We start from the raw sequence: 27,919 nt of genomic DNA on the forward strand, positions 1-27,919 counted from the left end.
AATGGGATCTGTTGAAGCTTTAAGATTATTAATAAATAATAGTAGGAGTTAGACTTCAGTGTAAAATGATGCTATAATTACTTTCCTTTCTAAAGACCTATTGATGCTTGTGATCCTACAGCTGTATCTTCTTTAAATACTTTTCTATCTTTAATCAAGGGATGTTCCTATACACAGCTTTAAGTAATTACACACAATCAAATTAATTGTAAATCAGAACTGGATAAAAAGGTTTATATGTCAAATAAATACTTGATTTTTTCAAAGATATCCAACTTAAAAAATACGTATGTTGAATTTCACCCAGTGTAGTGGGAATTACATGAATATATGATAAATTATTTGCTGTTACTTAGATAGGTGTCAAATGAGCATTGTGACATCCCTGTTTTTAAGGTAACACACTTCAAAAAATTTTTTGTGACAGAATTTTTAAGTGGTCTTTTAAAGCTCAAGGTTTGACTGTAAGATGTCCCTGGATAGGGAGACTGAAAAATGTGTATGTTACAAAATATGCATCAGAAACACTGAATATTTATAGTACAATATCTAGGTCCACAAATCATGAAACTCTTAGCTGTTCAGGGATTTAGGCTAAGAAGGAGGCTGCACTCAGAGATAAAGGAGGGAATAGTTGTGTTTCATGTCCTGTATTTATTCTGATTTCTAGCTGTGGCAAGAACTCAGCACAGAAAGACTGGAACGGGGAACATCACAGTAGGGCAGAAAATCAAACTGAAAGCTCCCTGTTCAACAGCTTTGCCATTACCTCCTTCCACAGGAACTTGGGGAGGGCAGGATCTGCCCCTCCAGGTCATGGCGTCCCATCCCGGGCTCACTGGAACAGGAGCTGAATCAGCAGATGGTTCCTGGCTAGGGCTTCCCAGATGTCCAAGCTCCCACAGCTCCACACAGGCAGCACAGCTTGTGTGGGAGCCAGAGCATCTGGCACTGGGCAGCAGGGCTCTGAAAGCAATCAGGTGTTCACAGCAGCTTCAGCACTCCTCACACAGCCACAAAAGTGAGCTCAAGCAAGAGCACTGCAAGAGAAAGCAGGCAGTTGTTGTCTTGCCATCCTGATAAGTGCAAAACTGCCGAGAAAAAAACTCTACTTCAGCATTTGCACTAATTCAATAGAGAAATAAGAGTAGCAAAAGCACTGACTGTGCAATATTTATTTAATAATTAACTATCTTATAAGCATAAAACTAAAATATATGAAGCTTTTTCTTTTTTGGGTAAAAATTATCTAAACACTTTCTTTCTTCCAGAGGACTCAAAAATTAATAGCAAAAGCTTAACCTTCCTACATTTACAGAATATTTTAAATGCAATGATTAAAAAGAATTCTAAGACTCTACAAACCAAAACCTTAGAACAGAGGATTCATTAGGAGGATTCAGAAGATGAATTGCATTAGGACCCTACTGCTTTTAATTCCTTTGCATTTCTTTGGCTTTTAGATTAAACAACACTATGCACTACACAAGCAACAAGAAGAGAACATGTAATACAAACAGCTGTTAAATTAAAGGTATAGGTTCTTATCATATGCTGGCTGTGAAAGAAGCATTAGGAGACAAAAGGTGATGGCAAATACTTTGTTTCTGAACTATACATGAGTAATTTGGCTGGTTAAGATCTGGTTGGTTGTATCCATTACACACTCAGAGATTAAAGACTATTATGTTTATAAATACAAATTGTAAGGGCTGTAATTGCAATTGTCTAAGGAGATGTGTTCCTTTGTGCTTACTTATTTTGTTAAAGATAAAAAAGAAATGCATGCTATTTCTGGCCCACACGAATGTTCAGAATTAAGCTACTAATATCTAAGAATTTTTCTGAGCTCAACTGTAGCTTTTGGAGCTTTCTCACACCGGCAGTGTTGCACAGGTGCCTTTTCAGGGCTGCCAGAGGATTTATGCAGCACAATGGTCAGCATCATTCCTGCCCGATTCCAGCCCTCCCTCGGGAAGATGGCAATGCCTGGGATGGCTCGGGATCTTTCCCGAACGGGTCCCTTTGCTTTTCTTGGCCAGCGATGCCTGTCTTGGAGCTGCTGCTCGCGGGCTCTGCCGTGTGCGAGCCGGGGGCGGGCCGGGGAGGGGCTGCGGCGCTCGGGCACCGGGACCGCGGCGGGCACTCGGCCCGGCCCGCCGGAGCAGCGGCACCCATGGCCGGTAAGTGCCGGGGGCGCAGCGAGGGAGGCAGGGAGGGGGTGCCCAGCTCCTCCCGCAGCCCCGGCCGGGCTGGCGCTGGGGAGGGCTCGCTAAAGCATCAGCCCAGACCTGTCCCTGCACCGGCCGGCCGCGCTCCGCAGCCCGCCAGGGAAGGGACAGCTGGAACCGCAGGGCTGCCAGCACCGCCCGACAGGGCAGAGGCTCGGCCCTGGAGACAGGCACAGCAAATGGGCAGTCTTGCCTCCACTACCCCCCAGTTATTTAATTTATACTGTACGTGGGCTTAGACTGTGTTTTTATACGGGATTAAAACTAGTTGTGGAGAACGAGCTGCTTGTAAACTTGCTCGTAAGCCAAAAAGCTTGCTGCAAAGTTTAAGTAAAGCTTATTAAAAGCATATAATCACACAGTAAGCAAAAACGGGATGCAATCCCAGAGGAGACAGAGGATGCCTGTCAGCACCTGCACTATGCTAGGATAAACCTGGTACCTATCAACAGGAGACAGTCTGCTGGCTCGGGGAGGAGGAGATGAAATGGTCCAACAGGTCTTTTCCATCTCCTTTGCCACGATCCTGTACCGCAGCAGGATACAATACATCAATTGCTCATGATGCCAGGTAGTTATTTTAAAATATACATATTTTGTCCCTGCATACAGTGGATGCAACTAATCTCAGTGGTCAATTTGTGACTAGTGCTACATTGTGCCCTAAGCCACTGGTTCTGTTGCTGATCTAATCAGATAAGATGGTCTAAAAGTGAGACAAATTCTCCTTACTCTCATTAAATTACAGGTAACTACTAAAATGAGTAAAACTTTACCTTAAATCTACAGCTATATAAAGTTTAAAAAAAACCCCAGAATTTGAGTCTATGCCTATGGGTGTGTCATGAATACTTACCATTCTGCGGTGAACAAATTCAATACATACAAACTCATTAACTAAAAGACTAGAAACTCATTCTCTTACTCCAAAATCAATGCACACCTCATCATACTGTCTTTAATGGTAAATGGTGACAAACTGGCTATAGGGGAACACAGGACTGCTGCTGAGAGCATCAGAGACTTGTGAATGAACAGGACAAGTTAAACAAAGACCTGTACAGCTTGCTTGAAATGTTAACCTTTCAGATCAGACAGTAAAACTACCAGCCATATAGAGATTTGTGTTATTTATAGTGCACCTACATGAAGGAAACCATTAGTTTCTATTATGTTCATGGGCATTAAACTGAAGCATTTTTTCTGCATCTGGCCTTCTGAGATGCAATAAAATACGAGTCTGACTGAAGATATATTTGAGCATGTCCTGCAAAACTAAAAGGAACACACACATAAAATTCCCATGCTCATGTGCATTTCCTCATACTGTGCATTCTTATTAAGGAAAACCAATTTACCCACATGGCACAGTCAGACTTGTCTCTGTATTAATATTAACCCACATCAAATAGGAGCTTGTTTCCTGTTGCTCAGAATAAGCATTGCACTATTAGTCTGGCTGAATGCTGGAACCCACTCAGTTCACCCACCAGCTGCAAGGACAGCAAAGTGCTGTTGCTGTGGTACCGCCATGAGCAGGGTGGCTGCTCACGGTGCTGCTGGGAGACAGCAGTGACTCAGGGAAGCAGCCAGCCAATTCCTGCAGAGGCCTAAGGCAACACACCTGGAGGGGAGCTGCAAAACCAACTTGGCTTCAGTGACTCCACCAAATGCAGGAAAATGAGTCAGGATCAGATTAAGGCCTTTGAGGCGCTATGGGCAGGTTAATTTTATAGTACAAAGTAATTACTTAAGCGTTCTGTAGCTGAAGGACATTTCATGTCACTGCAACACAGCAACACTGAAAAAGATCAGCAACAGATGTATTTTCAACTCACCTCCCATACTCTTTATAGCTCTAATGAATAAACTAAATTAAATGAAAATAGTTTGGAATTATTCAACACTATTATTATTTGATAGTCAAAACTATCAATAGTGTTGACTGATGCTTTTGTGCTTGTATTTTCTTTATTTTACTTGTATCACTGTATAGAGATGGCTAACTGCAAGGTACCTACCAAGCACAGATAGATAAAAAGAAAAAGGAATAAAGCATAATCAAGTTAACTCTACCTAAAAGCAGAGAAGAAAAAAATTCAGTACCAGTTGTAAGAAAATGCCAGGTCACTTGGCTACTTCAGTTTCAGGGGAGACCTTGAGAACTGTCAGCACCCAGTGCTCAGCTGCTCCTGAGCTGCCTCCCATGGCTGCAGAGTGGAAGATAGAGTTTAGGTACAGAGCAAAATAATCTTTGCAGCCTATCACTCCAGCATTCTCAGCAAACATGTGAAAGCAATGAACTGAACCTATTAGCAATTATCTACCCTTGGTCTAACAAGAAATTCTCACAACAGAATTTCTGATATTCATATTAAATACATTTATTTAGTTTTATTTGGGTTTGTTCACAGTAATTATAACAAGATTTTGTTGTATGTTAAGTACTCACGATTCAGGAAACTCTGTTTAACGGATATTTAACTTTGACTTCACAGGTCAGGAAACACATGCATCCTTAGAAAGAAAACAACCCATAGCTTTACTTTGTTCCTTGTGGCAGGGTCCAGATTCAAGTCAACATAGATAAATAGTTGGAAGAACAAACCAAACCAAAACAATGGTACCTTTCATATTAGGTGCTCCAGAGTTCTCTTTTTCTTCCATTATGCAAGCTCTAGCATTTCTGCCATGCTAAGGTAAATGCTAATACAAAATAAGAGCCTGAATAATTCTTTGGCATTTGGGTTTTTTCATGTCTGTAGTCTCTCACATTGCAGTAACTGCCAGTGCTTCTGAACACTCTGATCTGTCACTGCCATTGTTATGTCTCTTCAGGTGCTGCACCATGCTATAACCAAACAAAAATGTGCATGTGAGCTGAATGCTTAATTTAAAAATAATTTTGGAATGGTTTTTGTTAGCTTTAATATTCCTGTCTACACCCAAAATATACTTTGATCTTCCTATGATGTTTTGTGTGCTTTTATGTTTGAACAGAACAAGCAGTTGCTGTGGCTGGAGGTATAATAGGAGGGATCCTTTTATTTGTCCTCCTTGGAATAACTGCATATCTGCTTTGGAAAAAATTTTGCCACCTCTTTTCTTATGAAAAGCTCATCAATCCTGTCAAAACAACAAATGCAAATGCCATTTTCCAGGATCAGGCAAATTCTGAAATTCATCTAAAAAGTACAAGGTACCTTTTTTCATTTTGTTTTTAAAGCATATGCTATGTAATTTATTTCAATTTGTCAAATGTCAAATGAGCAGGTGATCCAAACATATATCTATATATATATATATAGCATGTACAGAAATAAAGGCGATCCCTAAATTATATGAAAACATCAGGCATGTTCTGTTTTGTTCCTTTAGGAAAAGGATAATCTAACTATCAAAGTGATGGTTATTCCTGATTTATTTAAAAGAGAGAATATATTCAAGTGTAATTGGTGAATGGATAGTTTTACCTGTTAGACAAACCCAGCCTATGTTCCAGAGTCATTTCTAGTCTAATAACAGAAACAACAGGACTTTAGTTCAGGAAGGAGACTCTCTAAGAGAATTAATAATTTCAGGGATTTTGGCTCTAAAACAAGCAGCTGCAGTTAATTCTTCCTTTCCTTTGAAAGATAAATTCTAAAGGGAAGGAAAGGGGGAAAGACAAGAATCTGTGAGAAGAATTAAGACCTAATGTGCCTCACTGTCTTTTTATGCATTAAGCAATTGTTTTTATTTGCTTTTTGATTTTATTTTTACCTTTGCATGTCTGTAGAATTTTTACATTGTGACATAAGAGCAGTAAACTTAGTACTCTCATCAAGTTTGATTTCCAGCTTTAAACCAGAAGAGTCAATAGGTGCTGCTGTCTTGAGCAGGTCCAGAAGTGTTCCATTTATCATTCCACCAACACTGCATGGGCGAGACTGGATTCACCTGACAAATGAAGAACAGGTTCAGGAAGACAGGGACCCCTTCATGACCCCTCAGTCTGGGCCACGGTCATCATTTCATTCCTTGGGTATGGCATTGCAAAAATGGGACTATTTTTAAGGGTAGGGTGGCTTTAGTGTTATGAAGCATATATCGTGGGGGCACAGCAGAGACTGCATTACCCAGCACAAGCCCTAAATGCTCCATGCATTTATACATTTTATATATGAGAATTGGGCAAGAACACAGTAATTTTGTTCCCAGTGCTGTGGTACCTTACATATTTGGCAGACAAAGCAATCTCTCCTCCAATATTTTGTAAAGGCCAGGAAGTGTCTGTTGTCCCCAGAAACAGCAATCACCAGCTGCATGCTGCAACTACAAATAGCTAGAACTAACCAGGTACAATCACAGAAATAAGACAAAGAAAAGTGCTGCAGCCTACAATTACTCCCCCAAATCTCAGGAAAAAGGAAATAAAATATGAAATTTTTACAAAAAATTGATTGTTAATAAAGAGGGTAATCTGATTTACCCCAATACAGCAGTGGTTCTAAAAATGCCTGCAATGGTTCTTGAGGCTAATCTGAGGGTGCTTGTTTTGCCTTTTCTTGTAGCTGGAGCTTATGTTGTAGGAACCATTAACCCAGATCTGTACAAGTTTCCTGAAGACAAAAGTGAAACAGATTTTCCTGATGGCAGCATTGGCCGCCTCTGGTTCTCCATAGAATACGAGCAAGAGTCAGAAAGGCTCCTTGTCTCCTTGATAAAAGTCAGAAAGCTGCAGCCTCCTGCTGATTCCTGCAGTCCATTTGTGAAAATCTACCTGCTGCCTGATGAAAGAAGCTACCTGCAGTCCAAAACAAAACGTAAAACTCTTAACCCTCAGTTTGATGAAAACTTTGTTTTCCAGGTACTTTTTCTTTTGATGAGGCAGATTTTTGTTTGCAAATATTAACTTGTCAAACTACAGTACATGTTTGTATGTTCACAATGCTTCTACCAAGACAGAAGTTGTTTCCACCACAGACAGGATTTTTTACTGGGGCTTTTGGAGATCCTGGGCTACAGAAGCGTGTGGCCCCACAACTGCTCTTACTTCTAGTCTATACTAAAGTCAAGGGTTCCAGAACTTGCCCAGGGAATAACAAAACCCCCAGTTTGAAGTACAGCTGAGCAGTTCAGCCCAGCAGTTCTAGAAGTTCAGAAGGAGCCAATGCTGACATGATGCTTTCACAGCTTTTGGTTTCTTTGCTGTGGAAGTAGGCTAGACAGCAGAACCTGGGAGGAATCTCTGGGCTGCTATTTGTACAGTACTGCATAACTTGGCTTCCCATGCTAACAGGCTTTCAGCACATGCCACAAGACAAAAGCTTTAAAACCAAAAAAGTTTGTGTTTCAGACAACTGAAAAAATGTTTACAGATTCTAAACATCTGAGTTTGAAAGTGAATGCATCACACAGCACTAGATCCATATGAGCTAAAAAACCACCAACTAACTTCACAGCTTCCAAATGAACTTGTATTTTAGCTTGGATCTTGACTTCCACATAGCTCAAGTTTTAGGCAAATTTTAAAAGTACTTCAAATAATTAAAGGAAATCCCCACCTAAACTTACCACAGTTTGAAAAATATTTCCTTTGAAGTCATGCTAGAGTAGGAAAGTGTCGGATGTTTTATAATTATTAATATTCTTCATTTTCCTGTACAGGTTTCCAGTAAAATGTTGCTCCAAAGGACACTAAAGTTTTTGGTTTATCATGTTGATAAACAGAAGAAGCATCATCTCCTAGGCCAAGTTATCTTTCCACTAAAAAATGAAGCATTAACTGAGGACAACAAACTAGTCATATGGAGAGATCTGGAGAAAGAAAACTTGGAGGTACGTGATACCAGGCTCTTGGCACTGTTGAACATCAGTCATCCTACAAGTATTGGAAGGAGTAGAACTATGTTGAAGTAGAACTACATTCTACCAAGTACCTCACATGCAAAAGTACTTCATAAACATTTAGAATAGAAATTCCCATCTTACCAACCTGCAGACCCATAGCTATTGTAAAAGGAGTACCCAGATGCTTAGAAAAGTCACATGAATTAGGAGGTTGTTACATAAGAACTTTTGTTATTTGCTTCTTTCAATTATTAAGAGCAGAAGAGGCAAGGACATTGATATCCTCTAGAAAAGAATAATTCTGAGGGTTAGGAAAGCTGATTAATTGGTTCCATCAAATGTTACAACAGCACAAATAAAGCCATTACAAGTCACTCACATGCCTCAGTGTGACAGACACCATTCGCATGAAAAAGGATTGGTCTCCCCATTTGACCACACGATGAGGGAGTTTTTCAGACATATTTGACAGGTGTTGTTCTGCTTCCAAAGCCTCCTTCAGAGCATGGTGATATCCAGTTCTCCCTGAGCTACAATGACTACCTGGGCCGTCTCACTGTGGTGGTTCTGAGGGCGAGGGGATTAAAGCTCCAGGAGGAGAGCCCTGCTGTTGGTAAGTGGGATTTCCTCCCTGCTATCAGCTCCACAACTCCTGTCTTAATTTGCTCCTTCCTCATCTGTACACCCAAGCTTGTGCTGTGGGACTCTGACAGGAACAAATAAACATCCTGGTGATTTGAGTGGAAACAAGCCATATTCTGCCCTGAGGCAATTAGATTTTGATAGCTTAGTTTTGCTATCTTTGAGGTTTGTTTCATAATAAAAGGTTTGTCCTGTGGCAATTGGTGGTAACTTTTTTCTCCTGTTTTTGTACAGTGAGCAACATCCTTTTGCTGCTCTCCAGTCCAGAGAAGGCAGCATTTCAGGGGACATTAACAGTTGCCTCAAGTCAAATTCCCAGAGGTAACAGCTGCAGGACAACTGCTTATGCTGAACACCTGTTCTGGGAGGAACTGAGTTGAGAGAAAAAAAATCTCAGTTTAGGACAGTCTGGCTATTGTTCAAAGGACATGGCATGGACTCACAATTTTCTCCCTTAGCACAGAAGGCTTTTTCTGGTACAACATACTCATGTATCCCTGGTCTCAGAGATTACCTCAAAATGCTCTTTAAAATCTAACACTCAAAAGCAAAAACAGATGAAGAACAAAACTTGTATTTCAGTCTAGTGATTCTTGCAGGGCTTTGAAGCTAAACAATATAAATGCAAAATACGCCTACAATTTAAAAAGAAAAGAAGTTTAGTCCTCTATATATATTACACACACATCACTGAGATTTTTTTTGACTGAACAAATTAAGCCTTCAAAAAAGTCTCCATCAGAGGAAGGGAAGGCACAGAAACACAAGATCAAGGATGCAGGGTAAGAATATGGCTGCTTATTTTAACAGCACTTAAACTGGAAAGTGCACTCCAAAACTGCACCCTCGGTACTTTGTAGCCTCCCTGCTTTATGTCATGCTGTCATGTGTGTTCCATCAATCTTTCACAATCTGATGTTACACTTGATATTGACTCCCAAAAGGAAGCAATTCCCTAAGCTGTCTCCCAACTGCTTCATGAAGATGTCTTTTAGTCTTGAATTTCTTTTTCTCCAAGGTGTGTATGTCAAAGTCTCACTAATGAACCATAATAAATACATCAAAAGTAAAAAGACAGCAGCTCTTCTGGGAACTCCCAACCCTGTGTACAATGAAACCTTCAGTTTCAAGGCAGATCAGACAGAGCTGGATACAGCAAGCCTGAGTCTATCTGTGCTCCAGAGTAACAAAGGAGAAAGTAAGTTATATAAATTATTACAGTCATATAAATTACTACTGTCAAGGTGTCAAATCTCTTACACACTTGAGACATGTTTAAAGTTGAGAGGAAGTAATTCCTTTCCAGCAATAATCATAAAACATGTAAGAGTTTTGGGGTATTTCAAAGGCTGTCTCTTAAAAAGCAGAACAACTTATTTGTAGTTAAGCATATGTCTCTCTGTCAGAGGCTACATTCCATGGAAGACATGAATAAAATCACTGTAGCCTAGTCAATGCTAGTACAAGGTGCTGTGCCTTTGTTTCATTCCAGCATCCCATTAAAACAAGCTTATGTGAACACTTGTGTGTGCAACACACAGCCTCCAAAACTGTGTGGCCATTCACTCCTTCTGAGCATATTTGAAAGAGGAATAGGAATTTTAATTCTCTCAACAGAGAGAAAAAAAGAAGAGAGATTAGCAAACATCCCCATTCCCTGGCAAGAAAACCTGATGCATGAGGCCACCTCTTACTAACTGTTAGAGAATCCATTAAAGAGTTCTGCTTACAGAAGCAAATCAGAATTCAGTATTTCTACTGCTCACAAGAAAAACATCTTCCCTGCAGTGCAAATATGATCTCAATAATTTTCCTCATTCATAGCTGAAAAATCCAGGCATGAATAAGCAATCTGGACCTTGGCAGTAGCAAGACACACATTACAGCTCCCAGCTGTCTCAGTAACTGCATTTATTTTTTGCAAAGCCAGAGCATCATGTGAATCCTACTGAGGTTGAAGATACCCAAAATTAGGACATGCTTCCCCAGTAAACCTGAGGTAAAGGGGCAGGACAGATACAGATCAGATATTTGCACCTTGAAGATGTTTTAGTTTAACTTCAGGTAAAAGGACAGGCCTCCATTGACTAAACACCCACTTACTGCTGTACCTTTTAATGCTGAACCTCAGCAGGTAGAAGCTACAGAACCTGAAGTCCAGGGTTACTTCACTGAGAAATGTTTTGGTTTAAAAAATACCTTTCAGAAAAGGCATTATTTGGAGAAAAACATATTGTCATCTTATTACAGGGGTTCCACACTGTTGTCTCCTTATCACAAAAGTTCTATACCTTCTTGGTGTTTCTTGTGGGCAGCTCCTCCAAGCACTGACTCTTTCTTCTTCACAAAGCAGCCACCTGACTCCAGCTCCCCTCTCACCCAGCCACCCCACTCTTTTATAGCATCTTCTTCTCATTGGTTACACCTGTGGCCTGTTAAAGTCAGGCCTGCTCCTGATCTTTGATAATTGGCCCAGCTGCAACTCCTTAGGGGTAAGATTACTTTCTACACTATATTTTCTTATATTCTACCCCCTACAATACATGTTGATATTCTAATGTAGGCAAGGGTTTCAGAGAAGCATCACAGGGGTTCATCACTAACTGCCTTTTTTTCCCCAGAAACACTTCTGCTGGGACGAGTGGTAGTTGGGCCTTTCATGTACACACGTGGCAGAGAACTGGAGCACTGGAATGAGATGATCAGCAAGCCCAAGGAGCTGGTTAAACGATGGCATGCTCTCTGCCACAGCACATGAACAGCACTGAGGAAAAACCAACCTTAACATGGAGAAGTTCTTACTATCTTTCTCATCTAAAGGGTAAAAAAAAAATCTTTGCTAAGATTTTGTACCTGAAGAAGAAAAGAATAAAATAAATTATTTCCTTGACCAAACACAAATAAAAGATTTGGTCCCTGGTAGGCTGGGAGTCCCTCCTTCCTCTCTTCAAAATATATGTTAAATTTAATTAACATGCAGCTGAGCAAACAAAACAGCCAAACATGATCTCTCAGTATTAATTATTTTGACTGGTAAATTCCACTTCTTGGTCATGAGTTCTGGGCACAAATGATCACACATGTAGACAGAGCCCAAGAATTGCCAGTGATGACAGCAGGCCTATCTGCCCACTGCTCCACATCACCACAGTGCTTCACCAAAGGGGAGAGAAGCCCAGTGAGAATGCCAAAACAGACACAGCCCAAAAGACACTGACTGATACATGTAGAACTTGTTTAAAATAGCAGCATTACATTTAAGACCTCTTTTGAACAGGAAGGGTGAAGGCACTGCTCATTGGTCACACACCTGGAAGCAGCTGTTCACATCCCTCAGCACCTCAGTGTATTTCCTGCAGTAACTCAGTTCAGTGTTTTCAGCTGACCCCAAGTACAGCACTTTGTGTTGACACTAAGGGACAAGCAGAGAAGTCACAGAGTCACAAGTGACTGGAGGCTATTCCAGTACTGGAGTACTCTGGGACAGTAAGATGAGGACATGTCCTGTCCTATTACATTTCTCTCTAAACACATCTCTGCTGGAGACAGAGCATTGATTACAAGAGCCTTGGGTTTGACCTGGTATGACCATTCTCACACTGAAAATCCAATTAGCTTAAGCCCCCTGGGCATGTGTCTGTTTTAGTAGTAGAGTCCTCTTCATTAAGTAAATTACTGCTCTCTAAAGTAATTTGGAGCAATTATTCCTAATCAAAATAAAATATGATATTTTTCTCTTTTTGATTGTTCACTGGGGACCTGAGCTCTGTACCCTTCTCACTGTACAGTCATAAACCAGACACACTGACTACTGCAGCAAAACATTTTGCACAATCATGTTCCATAACCTCTACAGCTGAAATAAAACCAACTTCCTTTCAAACAGGATACAACATTAATTAATTCAAAACCTTAAAAATATTAGCCTTCTCTGGGGAGATGAAACCACTTTCCATTTTGATAATATTGTTATTACCTAAAGGAAATGTTATGAATGAGAAGATACCACAGAGGAATTGTAAGATAACAGACCTCCCTGATCCACCATCTGACATGTTACACAGTACCCTCAGTCTGTCTTGCTAATTACACCACTGGATACAAAATGAGCCAAACTCATTACATTACAAAGCTGTTTTCAAATTTCAGCCCCACAAAACTACTCCAAACCAATCTGATAAGCAAAGTTATTCTGTTTGTTCTGGGGAGAAAAACTACACAGTTATCATACAGTTAACATATTACTAGAATAAAGTGATTTTACCAAATAAATGTTGTATTTTATTATTTCAATCATACCATTAAGGATCTTAAAAGTAAGCAGTTAGTATTTCAGACAGCTGGTTTATGAGCTTGTGCAGAAGATGCATGCAATGCAGTGTCTGTTAACAAATACCCCCAAGGTGGGAAGTCACCTGTCTGACATTGATGTACAGTGTGGTCCTCTTTTATTATACATTGAAGTAACAATACTTCCAGCTTGTGTGTTCAGTAATTTCAGCTAAATTGTGAAGAAACAAATTCTAATGCACTTACCAATGTACTTGTACTCACAGTCATCCAAGGGAAGCAAGTGAGAAAGGCCCTTTTTGACTCTACCTGAACAAGAGTTATTTCAAAGCAAGAAACATCATCAAATAAGGAGTTCTAATACAATGTTTTTAACTGTCACATAATGAGCAAATTTTTTACCTACTGCCTTTTATAAAACATCCATCTGATCTTGTGCTTGAGACTTACCTTGAGCTGAAGGAGGTGGAATGATTACAAGACAGTTCTGTTTTGCAAGAGAAAAGAGCAGCAGCAAAATTGCTGAGGGTAAATGGCAAAAATTCTGCTGTTAAAAAAAGGAAAGCAACCACAACAGCAAAACAAAACCACCAAGCTACAGATAGCATATGGGTAAGACAAACAAAAATTGTGAAACTAAAATATTACTGAATTCTCTAATATGCCAGGTCTCAGGAAAATTCAGTCTCTCACAATAGTAGTGAACTTTTCTGAGGAGAAAAAGGAAAACAGATATGGAAGAAATTGTTGGAATTTATTAACCTCATTATTAATACAAATATGCATGTATAAAAATATATTATGCATGTATAAAAATACATTTTACGAAAATTCATCATTATTACTCCACCAGTATATACTATTAGCAGATATTCCATACCAGTCCTTTTGATAGTTTTGCTTTTTTCGTAAGTTAAAACCAAAATCCTTTATTATAGTTTTTACAAGAGATTTGCTTCCTTCAGCTAAGTAATTTTTCTTCTGCTTCCCATCTGTGTGTCCTTATGGTCTTTGTTACTCAATTAGTGCAGAGGTCAAAGATCAGGATGAAAATTCAGCAGATGGAAATCCTTTTGCAAAGGATAGCTGTTCTCATCTAGCACAAAGTGGCTTCTGATTTCCAACAAATAGGATGCTTCTGTATCTGCCAGCAGTGAATGACACAGATCTGCTACTACTGTGCTGTAGGTTATATCTGAAGAGGGCACTGCAAAACACAAAACAATTCAATTTACACTTGATTTTCACAGTAGCACCTAACATTCAAGTTCTACCTCCATGAAGCTCCATTTAATTACTGCAAGTGAAGTTCAACATCTGAATAGAAAATTAGCTTTTATTTTTAATTACTTTTTAAAAACAGTGAGCTGAGCCTGTTTCTCATTAAACTTTTAACACCTGTGAATTACATAAAACACCTCAAGTCAAACAGGACGTATCAAGTGAAGCTTGTCTGAAACAGTTCAATGTTTCAAATCATGAAAACATGCCAGCTCCTTCTAAAAGCTCCTAAGACTTTCAATTTTGCACATAAGGAATCTATTTAGTTATTGAATATTTAGGTATATACCTATTATATAACTAAGTCGTTGTAGTTATTCACACCTCTTACCTCCTGTTGTTGCAACCTCTCCAGTGAAATTGAGTTTGTCAGACAGCCACTTTGATGTTGGTGGTTTAGGGTTTCTTTTCAACTGTAAATGATTAAAAATTTTCCCTCCATTGTGAACTTTGCTGCCTGTTTCTATCACAAGTAATTAATGAAGCAGTACCTACTAATCTCTTCAGCCAATCTGCAGGAATATTGAGGAAGATTTTTTCCATCAACTCAGACACCACATGAACATAAATTTCATGTCCTTCATCTTCTACTGTCATCAAAGCAGGTCTAGATCAGAAAACAAAGGTCCATGAAAGTTAGCTGCTATGGTTTGTTTTTTATTGAAACTTAATCTTACTGTGCAACATAATACCAACAAATAGAAAAATGAGAAAATCTCAATGTACTTGTGTCAAATCTGTAGCTCTGGAATCAGTTTGAGGAATAAATAAGGAAATGGCCCTAAACTGAGACAGGACACTCAGATTAGACATTAGAAGGAAATTTTTTACTGTTAGGATGGTCAGGATTGCCCATGGAGGTGGTGGAAATACAAAGCAGGGACATAAGCTTAGGTGTGTCACTTGGAATTGTACCATCTGTATCAACATCACTCTGTGTTATCTGTCTTAATACATCACTTTATAGCCACATAATACCAGGGTATAGCTCTCGCACTATAAATAATACCAAATGTTTTCACAAACCACTGAACAAATAAAAATCCCTATTTGGAAATACTGCCAAGGTGATGCATTCTTACTAAATTGATCAGAAAAAAATTTCAGTGCAAAAATGTGAGGCTTTTCTCTGAACAAAATGGACATGTAAATTCTACATCTGGATGTGTTCTCATGCTGAGAGTACAAACACTGGAAATCCTTATCATTTTTCCACCATCTTTTGTGCAGGAGCAAACTGAGGTCCTTCATGCCCACTGAGATTTCATAGTCTTATGAAAGACTGGCAGAACCTTTTCAGTTAAGGAAAAAACCTTTTTGCACTTAATCCTTCCTCACAGGAAAACAAATAGCACATAAAGATGCAAGACTATTTTGCTTAGAGGAAAAATACTAAGTCACTGCCTGGTTAGATAAATAGGATATTTAAGTCCTAGTTCATTAAGTAATAGTATTTAAGTTAATGATTCATTAAGCTCATTATGGAAGAGTTTAGAAAGAATTTGAGAAAAAATTTAGATTGGAAATTTACATATTCTAGAATTCTATCACATCCATGGTTGTCTCAATAAACATTCTCTAGCTACATGTCTTTCTAGTCACAATGAAAACTACATTTCAAAAGCCCAAGATAAATGTGAGAATTGAACAATTAGTCAATAAAGATGTACCTACATCAACTGGATCCACTTAGTTTATTTTCTCTAAGTGTGACTATATGTGTCCCACAGTGCCATCTGGTGATAACTCACTATCTCTGCTCTCCCAGAATGTTTATTGAAAACATTTGCCAATATTATTTCTGCACAGCTGAAACTGACTAATCCGTTTAAAAACATGGTTCTGCATGCACGTGATTTCAGATTTAGGCTGGAACAAGATTCTCAAGGAGTTTTCCTTTGGTCCTCAAGCTTCTTCTCTACCTCAGCTTTATCTGACACAGTACTGGGTAAACATCATTCCTGCATGATAGTATTCATAGAAATTAAAAAGTTAGATTCAAACTAAGAATATCGTGTATAAATAATGACAATATAATACAGCAATTCAAGAACAACAAATTGAAAATTCATTGGAGAGACAGGGATTGCTAACCACACCTTAAACAAAGAATTTTAGATATGGGGGTAATTAAAATGGAGAAAGTTTACCTCCCTAATAATACACATTACTTTATTTCATTTACCTGTAGAATGTTTTTACTTTGCTGTATGGCAGACATCTAATACACTGCTTATAGATCATGTTCTCATCTGCCTGTAGTTCCAAACCACATTTGGCACAACCTGAATATGTGATCATAGGCAGAGAAGCCAAAACACATTCCAGTGAAGTGTCAGCAGAGAAGATGAATTGCTTGTACTGACCAGTGGAAATGGTAAACTTCAATTCCAAGATATGGGCTTTCACTTGGACCACTCCTACAAAAACAATTCAAATATGAATTAAGCTTTATTTAGAACTGAAAGCGAAATCAATGGCTACAGCTGATTAGAAACCAAAATTGCTATCAAGAACTTTCTCAGTTTCTTCCCCCTTTGTTAACACATGCTCAAATTTTTAGAGGTATTTTATTCAGTGAAAAATCTTGGTGGCTAAATATTATTTTAAAATGTACAAAAGAACTACATTTTCAGGTACTATATCAGTAGATGCCACTACAGAAGGTGCCTGAATAAGAGATCAAAATTGTGCAAAGAATTTCCAAGTGATTTTCTTCCCACTGTTTCAAAGACACTGAGAAGCACAGCTTTAATGACTTAGCTTTTCATTATTTATATATAAACTAGAGTTAACTGCTGCAAGAACAGCTTTAATGACTTCCTAGCATTTAACACCACCCATAGCCATCTTCTAGGCTTATCTGGGAAAGGATGACTGTGTAAAATGTCTTCTTTGTCCTTTTGTAAGAAGTTTTCAATAGCAGTAGCTATTGAGAGTTCCCGGTTTTGAGAAACACTGATAAACTTCCAGTAATTAGTCACATCATGACTGGCTGGTGTGGATAACAAAAGTCAGCATTTCCCTCTGTGTTCTGAAGCTGCCTTTGCACGGCAGCACACATCACACCTATCCCTCTGCTGGGCTCATGGGATGAAGGCTGCATTCAGTTTGGCCAAGTACAGGGCAGCAGCCTCCAGAATAAATTCAGACCCAGACCTGGGCTACCTTAAAAAAACAACCATCTTACCTCATCATGAGAGCATCTATTCTGCCTACTTGTGCATGGCACAACAGATATTACAGAGCTGTGGATAACATTTACCTGAGCATTTTTCTTCCAGGAGCGCCGAGAGCCTTGTCAACTCCATGAGGGATGTCTGCCTTTTCTGAAACTTTTCTTTGAATTCAACTGCCCTTTTGTCATCATCAAACAAGCACTCATAGGATGACCATGGAGTAGTGTGCAGTTCCAGGTCACCTGAGACAGAACTACACTGGACCAAAAGGTATTTGAAAGCCCATATGTGGTCTACAGAACAAAAAAGCAAACAGAAGAGTTTATTTTCTGTACTGTGGTTAATTTACAGAAAGCCAAGGTCACGTACAAGATTGAGAAACAAATCAGAAGACATTCTCACATAGCCAGCTCTGGCAACTTCCTTTTAAGTGTGATGACGTGTAAGGTTCTTCCTTTCCCTATAAACTTTGCATGAGTTGTTTCCCATAACAGAAATTTCATTTCACCTCTACCAAATTCAGCTGTCACGACAACTGAGCATTTTGAAAAAGAAACCAGCTCTGAAATTTGTTGTCAGCACTAATGCTGGCAATGTCTCAGAGAAAAAAAATCTTCATGTTATTAATCAACTTCCATTTTAATGTGATTAATGTTTTTAATCTTCCATCTCCAGAATTTTCAATTTAACATAAACCTAGTTTAACTTTTCTTAAAAGAACAAGACTAGGAATAAATCAAAGTTTGGTAGTAGTCACTGCACAGTCACATGTAATTCTTGTCATTCTAAGTAGAAGAGATGCTTCTACTTAGTTACCTGGACTTGTTCTCAAGACCATCAGGATATAAAGCCTGACATGAGTAAAGTGGAAAGCAGAAAATGATAAAAGGAGTAGGAAAAACCCAGCAATTCATGCTACACCAGACAATGATAAGGAAGACCCAGCAAAACTGGTACCACAGTTAACACTCATGGATTTTTTATAGTTACATAACCAGGCACTATATAAGTAAGTGCATCTTGTATATAGATTGAAGTTTTTAAATATTTATGCCTTCTCAGTGTTCTGAAGTGCAATCAAATTCTGTTACTGATGGCACTGCTTCTAAACAGAGATGATGTTAGAATTAGCACAAAATACATTATCCCTCCAAGGGGAGTATTGAAAGGTTGAATGGATAAATGTTACCAGCTGAATACTTAAAAGGCACTTAGAGCATCACAAAAATCCTTTCAGACCTACCCATAGGTACAAGGAACCTTACCTTTTTTCCTCTGAAGCTGGGGGTACCAGGCAGCCCCTGCTCCCCACAGAACCATCCTGTAGTGTTGATCTCTGTTCTGTTCTACTGTTAGAATAATTTTTCTTTGGCTGCCACCTCTGTAGCTGTACACAGATTCTGGTAAGAATTGAAATTACATTACTTGTACAGTGAAAAGCATATAAGCACACAAACCCCACGTGCCTCAGTATTACAGTGAAATCATGGTATAAATATAAATCATTTTATGCTACAATTAAAAGCAAAGAAGAATACACCTACAATTTCTTCTGGACAGAAAATAACCTGCTTTCTTCTGCAACAGGAATCTAGTTTGAGGGAGTGCATAAAGTATATTAATTAACTTTTATCCATCTAAATACTCAGTAACTGGACAACTCCCTTTGAAGCAGAAGTATCTGAGCATCTTTCAGCTCCCATTCCTCCTACTTGTACTGAGTAGAAAGAAATTGTACTCAATCTCTCAGCAACTGTTGTAATTGGAAGTTCCCATAACTTCTGTAGAATACAGTGGAAGAAACATTTCACTACAAGTTTTCACATAAAAGAAAACTATGGGCACAAGGTGTACAAGGCACACTAAAACTATTAGTAACAGTACATACAAACCTCTACACAGCTCTTATCCAGGACACTGCATGTCTGTTACAGTTCCACACTAAAACTACAGCATTTTTCAAAAATAATTTTTCAACAAGAACACCTGGATGGAATACCTAATTCCAAGATTTACTAGAGCAAATGATGAAGGTTTTTATCTTCAAAATTCTGCATTTAAAACTAATAAACATGCTATTGATGATGTGGGTAGAAATTTGTATCTTACTAGTTCAAGATGATAGTGCAATGTGATCAAATTTTTGTGCAAAGCTTGAAATCAAGCAGTGAGAAACATTTTGCCTTACAAAATTACTATTTAAGTTCCAGCTACTGCAGAAGTTGAAGTCCAGTGAATTAACTTACCTGTTAACACAGAAATATTGATAATTTTCAGGATTGAGTGCACCAAAACATTGGGCTGGAGCTGATCTAGCTGCACGTACTGAACATCATCCAGTCTCTGAACTTGTCTTTGTGGAATGTCTCTGAAGTGTGGGAATTCTGATGATATGTATGCCAATAAGCCATGCAGAACACCATCATCCACTAGAGGATAAATTTATATGGAAAAAAGGCAAAGTCACATACTGCTTTTTATGCTTAGAAGTGTAAAACTTGTGACTTGGAACATGTTAACAGTGAAAAAATCAGAACAGTTTTAGAAAAATTTTAAGGTAAATTTTTTTAAAAATTTTTAAAAATTTAAGGTAAAATTTTAACTGCACTTCAGGGTAGTATCAAGAGGAGGCAAATGAAGTTCAGCTAAGTGCAATACTTTAAAATACACAAAAAAAAACTTGTACCATAGCTTGGTAAGAAGAAAGCTGTTCTTGATCATTGACCTCAGAATCTGCCTTAAGAGCTGGCTTTACAATACTGGACATCACAAAGACAGGAAGAACAATGGTGATACTTCCACAGTATTTTCCCCTCAGTCTCCAACCCTCCATGGCCTGCAATTAATCACTTTGGATCCACTTACTCCATTTTGCAAAAAATTGAATCCTCATGCAATCTCAGACATCACATGGACAGGTCCTGGGATAACTGCTCTTTCCTAAACTAAACTAATTTTTTTTTTTGAGTTCAGAGTGGTAACCACCAAACTTTATGATGATCTCCACATGCCTATCTGATGTCATGTCCACATCTTGTGCTTAGGTGTTCCTGTCATATTTTTCTATTGTGTTTAGTACCTCTCAGTTACACACATTTCTATTTTATATTATGTGTGAGGCATTGCCAGCAAAATGGAGTACTTGAAATGGCTCTTTTACTGTGATTTGCATGGCAACTTATGCACTACAATCTTACATTCTTCTGTCTTGAGAGCTGAGCAGTTCCCCAGATTCAATAACTGACTGGTAAATGTTGACTGAAGCATGACCTCTCCACACCAAGGATTCTCAGACATTATTATATCTGCAAGAAAAAAACAACTTTATCAACTCACATGTCAACAATAATGAAGTGTATAATATTTCTCTTGACTATATAACTGTCTTACATAGAGATGTGTAAAGCACAGGGTTTGAAAGAGAACACTTGGAAATGCAGTGATTATTTTATTTTAATCTACCAACACCATTTACAATGAGTTGGTAAAATTTTCTCAGTTTGATGTAATTCTTAAACTCATTAGCCTCCTAGCAGACACTGCTTAGGTCTGGTTTGTAGCAGCACTTGTACTTTTCAAGAACAACTGTTTTAAAACACTGACACCTTACAGAATAGCCCTGACTCTCCATGGCTGTGTCTGAGGGTAAACTTCCATGGAACAGTCAACGCTGCACTGGCAGGATGACTGAGAACTCAGCAATGTAAGTGATGTAAGAAAGCAACATACAAATGTTTAGCTATAGTTCCAAATTATTTGTTACATTCTTCTATTTTAAGCAGGCATTTTTAAGATCCATATTTTAAAAAGGCAAACAAAAGAACTCTCACCTGTAAGCAGTATTACATCCCCAGGAAACACAGTGAGGGACCAAAATGCAGCACCACGCCACAGCACCACCTTTCTCTCAATTTCTGACTGGTCAGTAACAACAATTGTTGCCACAGGAACTTTACATGAAGATTTTGGTTTAGTCTTCTTCTGTACTTCTTTGATATGACAAGGATGTACAACTGCAACCAAAATATTGTACTTTTGATTTTTGCAGCAGCAATTCTTAAGTAGTGAGAGTTTCTTTTGGAGTTTCTTGAACTCTGCCATCCTGTCTGGATCCACTCTCAACCCAGAACCAGGTGGAGAAGAATTCAGTTTAGCTCTCTTGGATTTCAGCTGTCTTCTAAATGCTGAGTGAGAAAGACGAAGGGAATCTTCATGCTTGCGGGGTCTTTTAGAAAAGTTCTTGTGAGAACAGTTCCCTTGAGAGCACAGTACTCCAGAGCTCAATGGCTCAATATGGATTTCATTTACAAGTTGCTCAGCAGCAACATTAGGTTCTTGAAACTTTTCTGCATTTTCCTGAGCACTTTCTTCCTGTTTTGTAGCTTTAACCAAAACATTCTCCCCATCATCCTCAGAACTGAAAAGTTCAAGAGAACTTGCATCCTCTTCCTCATATTCATTTTCAGTAACAGTAGTAGTACATGTTCCAACACCAGAATCACATTGGAAGTGACCATAGTGTCCTTCTTCAGCTTTTTTGCCTGCTGCTATTTCTGATAGTTTTACAATACTTTCCTGCATCTCATTCTGTGCAAAAACAGCCACCCGACTCGAAGTCACTACACTACGAAACTCAGTGTCTGCTGACACTGCAAAGTTTGCACAGTCATTTGGTTCTTTTGCTTTGGACTCCTGAGCTTCTTGGAAAAACACATCCATACATTGCCTTAGATGTTCATGATGCTCAGCTCTGTGAGCTGCCTGAAGTCCCACAGACTGTAAATGGATGCTGACCTGCTCAGTGCTGGCAAGCAATGCAGAAATGTCAGTTCTGTCAACTTCTGAAGGACAGGCTTTTGTCTCAGTGAGCTCTGGGCAGCAGGCACCTGATGGTTTCTCTTGTCCAGCTGACTCTGCACAGCCCTGGGGCAGGTGCTGATCTGCAGCCTGATTTACATCTGCAGGTGTAAATCTATCTTTGGGTTCATGACAATCAGAGCAAGCTAAACCTGTGATCTTTTTAGGTGCGCAGGTACAAGTTAGTGCCACAGGGGCAGGAGATGGCAGATCTTTTCCTTCTTTTGCCATGAACGTGCCCTGCTGAGCTCTGTCCCCACTGGTGGGGACCCCTGTGGGCGCAGAGCTTTCTGCCTGGGGCACCGCGGGGGCAGCAGCGGCCCGGAGCCTCCCAGGAACACGGCCAGGGCTGTCACACAAACAGCGCAGCTCCTTCCATCGCTCACCAGCAGGGGCTGAGCTCTGCTCCAACCCCTCCCGTGGCCTCGGGATACTTGGTGCTCCCACAAAAATATGGATTTGAGGTCTTTTTGACATTTTTGACTGCTGTGTAAGTTTGACTTTAAATAATGTGGTTTATGCAATAAGCGCAATAATAATAAATATCAGCAGATGCAAAAAAAAGAGGATTTTACTTTTCCTTTGCAATTTTAAAAACACCTAAAATTCATGGGAGTTTTTCATAGTTTAACCGGTAAAAACACTACTTAACTGCTTCAAGCCTATAAAAATAGATGTACAAAATCTAAAAAAGGGAATTTATTTTAGAAATATTCAGCATTTATTTCTGTCAAATTTGCACAGAAAAAGAAATTTACAGCCACACCTAGTTTCTGATTCTGATACACAGAAACACAATATAGGGAAGTTAAAATTAAGTTTAATTATTGACCTATTTGTCTTCATTTACTATTGCTAATCAAACAGTCAAATGTGACTTCACTATTCAGTACTTGATTTAAACTCATCTGAAATAAATGTAAGAAATCTTCACAGCATAGCTAGGAGATCATTTCATCTCCCAGAAAATCAGTTTCAACTAAATGATTAAAACACTATAGCTATTTAAAATTAAATTTTGCTAGGAATGCAATATTTTACATGCTGTTTTGGCATGAAACTACTGTTTCAGGCTATTACTGATAAATAATAATTATTTAATAACCACTAAGAGGTCAGTAAAGCTTGAGCAGGTGATTTAGGATTTGCTTTAATTCATTTATGTAGTATCAAACTACTCAAGAAATTACTAGCTTTTCTAGCTAATTAAAAATCAGCCCACTTACACAGCACACAAAAAGATGACCTTTTATTTTTTAAATTTCTGCTCTATAATTATAATTTTAATATATGCAGAAACAGCTACGACTGTTCCTTAAAATGTGATTACAGCTACTTGTTTTGGGAGTGCTGTTGCTAATAGAAGTTGCTTCAATAGGCAATTCTGCAGATGTAGAGAACACCAGAAAAAATTCAAGAGCTAATCCAGCTGTAAATAGAAGAAAAAGACCATTGAAACAAATGCAGCATTGAAAAATATGCAAATTTTTCATTTAGCACTAATTAAATTAGCAACCATTTTCCTAACAACCCCACTAAGGGTCAATAAATCTGCACATTCACAAGGCTCATTGTAACATGGAAAAACCATAAACATCACAGAATAGTGATCTCTGGTACACGATTGCTGTCACTGGAAAAGCAATATACAATCACTAAAAGAAGATAGGGCAGAATACAAAGAAGCTACAAAACTCAGAGACTAGTATTGGTCACTTTTTATGCTCATAACAAAATAAATACCACTTAAAACATTGGAGTGTCCAAACTTCTGCAGTTGTACATTTAAATTTAGTCCCAGAAAATGGTAACTTTTAAAGGACAATACCCAAAGCTGTGAAAGCTTTGAGTTTTATAAAGAATGGTAATATACAAATAACCAGAAGAACAGAATTTATGGTCAATACTGAAGTAGTGGATCAGGTAAGGGAAAGACTAAGCAAAGTGACAGTGAGGTTGAATCCCCAAAGAAGTGATGTTAATAAGCTTTGTAGATAAAAGGCTACCAATACATGATGTAAAAAGCTCAGTAACAGATCTGTGACAAACAGAAAATGTTACCATCAGTTCAAATGAACTTAGTAAATGTCCAGTTATATAGTAATTTATCAGCCCCTCATTTTAAGTATCACTTCTCTTTTGCTTGTTGACATGTTTAGTGGTTTATAAGTTGCACAAAAATTCAGAAAGTTTTCCTTAATTTTCCAGTTCTGTAACTTCTCTAAACTTAGGATTTGCTTCGCTGATTCACATTTTGCAGTGCCAGTACATTAATGCCAGGCCACAAGGGGCCCTGAGCAACTTGGGCTAATGAAACGTGCCCATGGCACAGGGTTTGGAACTTGATGATTTTTAAGAGCCTTTTCAACCTGAGCTGTTCTATGATTCCATGATCACACCAAAGGAATTGAATCTTGATGTTGTTTAATGAATGTTTGCAATTAAAATACAGCCTATATTTTCAAAACATAAATTACCTTAGAAATGGTAAATGACCTCTGCCAACTTTCTGATTCGTGTAATAGGTTCACTACTAAATGACCTGTTTTGGCAATTTCCAAGTGACTTTTTAAGTCAAAGATGTCAAACTCCTTCCTGTACCAGGAATCACCAGTACCTAAAATCATTTTGAGTCTGTAAATTAGAAAGAAAAAAAAAAAATTAAAGTTTACCTAAACTCCCTGTACACAAAATTGTTTAAAGAACTGTTGATTTGCTGCTTCAGAAGGAATTATTACCCACTTAATGAGTTTTGTTAGTGAAGTTCTACACCTTGTTATAAATAAAAGTCTGAAAGAACAATACACTTCATATTTTACAAGGTGAGCAAAAAACCTATTATTTTAGTAAAATTCTACGGCCACAAAAAAACCCCCCATTTTATACTGTAGTTATCTGTGGGCAGACAGTGGCTTAACTAACTACACAAAAGATAACAAGAGCTAAAACTCATGAAGATACAACTGAAACCTGAATGCACATATCCATTATACCTGTTAATTATTACACCATTTCCTAATTTGTGGAAAGGTGCTCTATTCCTAGCAGCCAATGAAAGCCAAGCTTTTTATCTCTGAAATGGTCAGAGTCTGATTGACGGGTCAATGATCTATTAAAAAACAGTAACTACATCAGCAAGTTTTACATTTGCAAGGCACTGCAACTGAGGTTTAATAGACAGAAATATATTATGCTATATAGTGTATTTCCTCCAATCTAAACAGTAAGACAGGAATTCTAAATTTAAATGTTTTTAAAACAAACTGTCATTAACAGATTGTTAATCTCTAGTGATCTGCTGCACATAGAATAAAATTAAAAATAGCTTTAAAAATCCTCTTCGCTCTAGAAATGTTCTGATGCTACATACACAACTTTAAAGTATCCCAAAAATACCCTAAAAATACTCAATTTTATTCGATAGTTTTCTACTCATTAATAGTATTCACTCACCATGATAATCACTAAGCATTAAGCCAAGGTAATTTAAGAGGGTGACACAGCTTCAGCTTCCTATAATTCCTGAATATTCACAGTAGCCACATGCCTGATCTCTGTTCTGAGAAGTTACATCTAAACAGCCTCATCAAGTCCTTACTCAAGCCCTGTACCCTAAAAGTAAACCACACTAATTCAACCTCCAGTTAAGAGTTTCTTTATGTCTGTTACACACTACAAAGTTTCAAACTACAAATAAAATTACAGAAATGAAAGACAGTAATGTATCAGAAGACAACTATACCAATATAATGCAAAAGTGTACTTTCCCCTCTAGGAACACTGAAGTTTTAGGAGACAAACAGTGTATTCTTTTAACTTCCTGCTTTGATTTGCTGCAGCTTAATGATGAACATCCTAAATGGTAAGTGGTTAATGACTTGACCCCTAAAATTTGCAAGAAAACATTATAATTGTCCTTTCCCTGCTGAAAAGCTGGTAATAAAGTAAGTAATAAATACATCAAGTACGATATTTCTTAAATTCTAAATTTTAATTTCTGTTGTGGACTTTACCCTCCTTTATTCACATACTTCACTTTATACTCCTCCTACATGTAGTATAAAAAATTAAAGGATTGATTCATCTACCTTACAACAGAGGGAAGTGAATTATTCATACCCATCTTCAGAGTATTCCTTTTCAGTTCAATTCAAGCTGCAGGGTTGTTTTTTCAACAACTTAATCCATGTGATTGTGGAGTAGAAAAGCTACTAAGACAGTTGCCAACCAAAGGGAAACCAGAAAAACTTCTTGATGCAGAATTCTGTTTCCATCACAGGAAACTCTTCTGGTGCTTTCACCATGCTGCTCAAGTCTCCCTCCAAAATTCAACGTGATCTTTTTAAAAAGCCAGGTACTGCAGCTGTACAGCAACTTTGAAAGAAGAAACAGCAAGCAGTGTAGTAACATTTTCATACACTTAGAAACTGAAACAACTCTGGAATAGTGAGGAATGCCATTACATATTTGCTTGCAACTTGTGCAAGAAAAAGAAGGGAGATCTTTCTGCCAACAACTCCTGCTGGCACTGCAAGTGAATCAATATACCAGCAACAGCACCTATCTGCTAAATCAATAAGCTTGGTCCAAATACATAATGAGAGGAACACTGGCAAATAAAAACTGACAGAACTCAAGCTAAGCACCTTGTAGCTGAAGCAAACTCACTCTACATAAGAGTGAGGGATGCATCATGTGGGCTTCAAGAAGATGCTCTGTGTAAGTGAATGGCAGCTCAAGGAGATTTACTGATGTGAGCTGCAGTAGCCCAGGCTAGTGGCACCAAACAAGAACTCAAGGAAACACAGATGTGGGAGAACACACACATACACATGCTCCACTGGGAAAACGAACAGAACAGGTCTTATTTCTGTTATCTGTTGTTTGGTGATTGTTACAAGCACCAAATACCTTTTATCTGAATTTTCATACAAGGTTTCAGGTAAAGACTGTAGTCCTGTCCATAACTGCCCTGTCTAACCAATGCAATTTTACACCAGGATGATCATTGGGCTCACACAGTAACACTGTTAGCACATGGAATACTGTGCACAGAGGCTGCTGTCAACCAGACCTGGTGGTATAGCAAGAACCCTGCTAGCTGATATCAAAATTGATGAAAAATCACAAACCTTCATTTGCATACAGCAGTATCTGTAATAAGTATAAAGTTACTTCTAAATGAGGTACTTAGGTTATTATTGACCATAAAATAACTTCTATTAGTACCTACTATTGAAGTTAAATAGCAGCATCCAGTATTTAGTTCTTCTCACTGGCTATTACCAGAGGACCACAATACCATTTGGACTCAAGACAGGTACAGCTGGTTTACAAGTACAGAAAACCTGTACTCAGCAATACCTAGCCATAAAACACCAGGTATCCTTTTTGTTTCCTTATTTGGAGCACTTTAAGTAACAAGATGATTTTTAGAATAGAGAACACTTATGGTATAGGTAACACAACAGAAACCTTCCTAAATTCTCCTGCAGCAGCAGGGAAATAATTTAAACTAGAAATCAAGGTTCTAAGCAGTTCTATAGCCTAACACTGAAAAAAAATGTAAAATACTGAGTAAGAAGAGGCAAGTTGTTCTTCATAACT

At 38.3% G+C, this 27,919-nt stretch overlaps 2 protein-coding genes and 1 long non-coding RNA gene across 6 annotated transcripts; 1 reads left to right on the forward strand and 2 right to left on the reverse strand.

The window, feature by feature from the left end:
- Positions 1-2,083: 2,083 nt before the first annotated feature.
- Positions 2,084-12,977, forward strand: SYT15 (synaptotagmin 15). 2 transcript variants are annotated; one of them, XM_066555058.1, is made up of 8 exons: positions 2,084-2,183; positions 5,232-5,430; positions 6,113-6,255; positions 6,785-7,080; positions 7,881-8,051; positions 8,556-8,676; positions 9,724-9,903; positions 11,327-12,977. In XM_066555058.1, exons 1-8 carry the CDS (start codon positions 2,177-2,179, stop codon positions 11,461-11,463), a joined length of 1,254 nt encoding a protein of 417 aa, XP_066411155.1. In that variant the 5' UTR covers positions 2,084-2,176; the 3' UTR covers positions 11,464-12,977. The 2 variants fall into 2 exon arrangements, with proteins under 2 accessions (XP_066411155.1, XP_066411154.1); XM_066555057.1 differs by lacking the exon at positions 2,084-2,183 and adding an exon at positions 2,781-2,802.
- On the reverse strand, positions 4,600-6,620 carry LOC136559701 (uncharacterized). The gene is made up of 2 exons (XR_010784035.1): positions 5,994-6,620; positions 4,600-5,082 (listed from the first exon to the last, which is right to left on the reverse strand). It is a non-coding gene; the product is annotated as an uncharacterized lncRNA (long non-coding RNA).
- Positions 12,978-13,730: 753 nt separating the features above from the next.
- SHLD2 (shieldin complex subunit 2) lies at positions 13,731-23,083 on the reverse strand. 3 transcript variants are annotated; one of them, XM_066554590.1, is made up of 8 exons: positions 21,286-23,083; positions 20,653-20,760; positions 19,702-19,884; positions 18,721-18,855; positions 17,542-17,748; positions 16,462-16,696; positions 14,768-14,883; positions 13,731-14,202 (listed from the first exon to the last, which is right to left on the reverse strand). In XM_066554590.1, the coding sequence occupies exons 1-8, from the start codon at positions 22,787-22,789 to the stop codon at positions 14,030-14,032; spliced, it is 2,661 nt and encodes an 886-aa protein (XP_066410687.1). In that variant the 5' UTR covers positions 22,790-23,083; the 3' UTR covers positions 13,731-14,029. The 3 variants fall into 3 exon arrangements, with proteins under 3 accessions (XP_066410687.1, XP_066410688.1, XP_066410689.1); XM_066554591.1 differs by having other exon boundaries at positions 14,077-14,202; positions 14,772-14,883; XM_066554592.1 differs by lacking the exon at positions 13,731-14,202 and having other exon boundaries at positions 14,774-14,883; positions 16,643-16,696.
- Positions 23,084-27,919: the final 4,836 nt, after the last annotated feature.

The sequence above is a fragment of the Molothrus aeneus genome, chromosome 8 (assembly GCF_037042795.1).
Source record: "Molothrus aeneus isolate 106 chromosome 8, BPBGC_Maene_1.0, whole genome shotgun sequence".
In the NCBI taxonomy this organism is placed as follows: Eukaryota; Metazoa; Chordata; class Aves; order Passeriformes; family Icteridae; genus Molothrus; species Molothrus aeneus.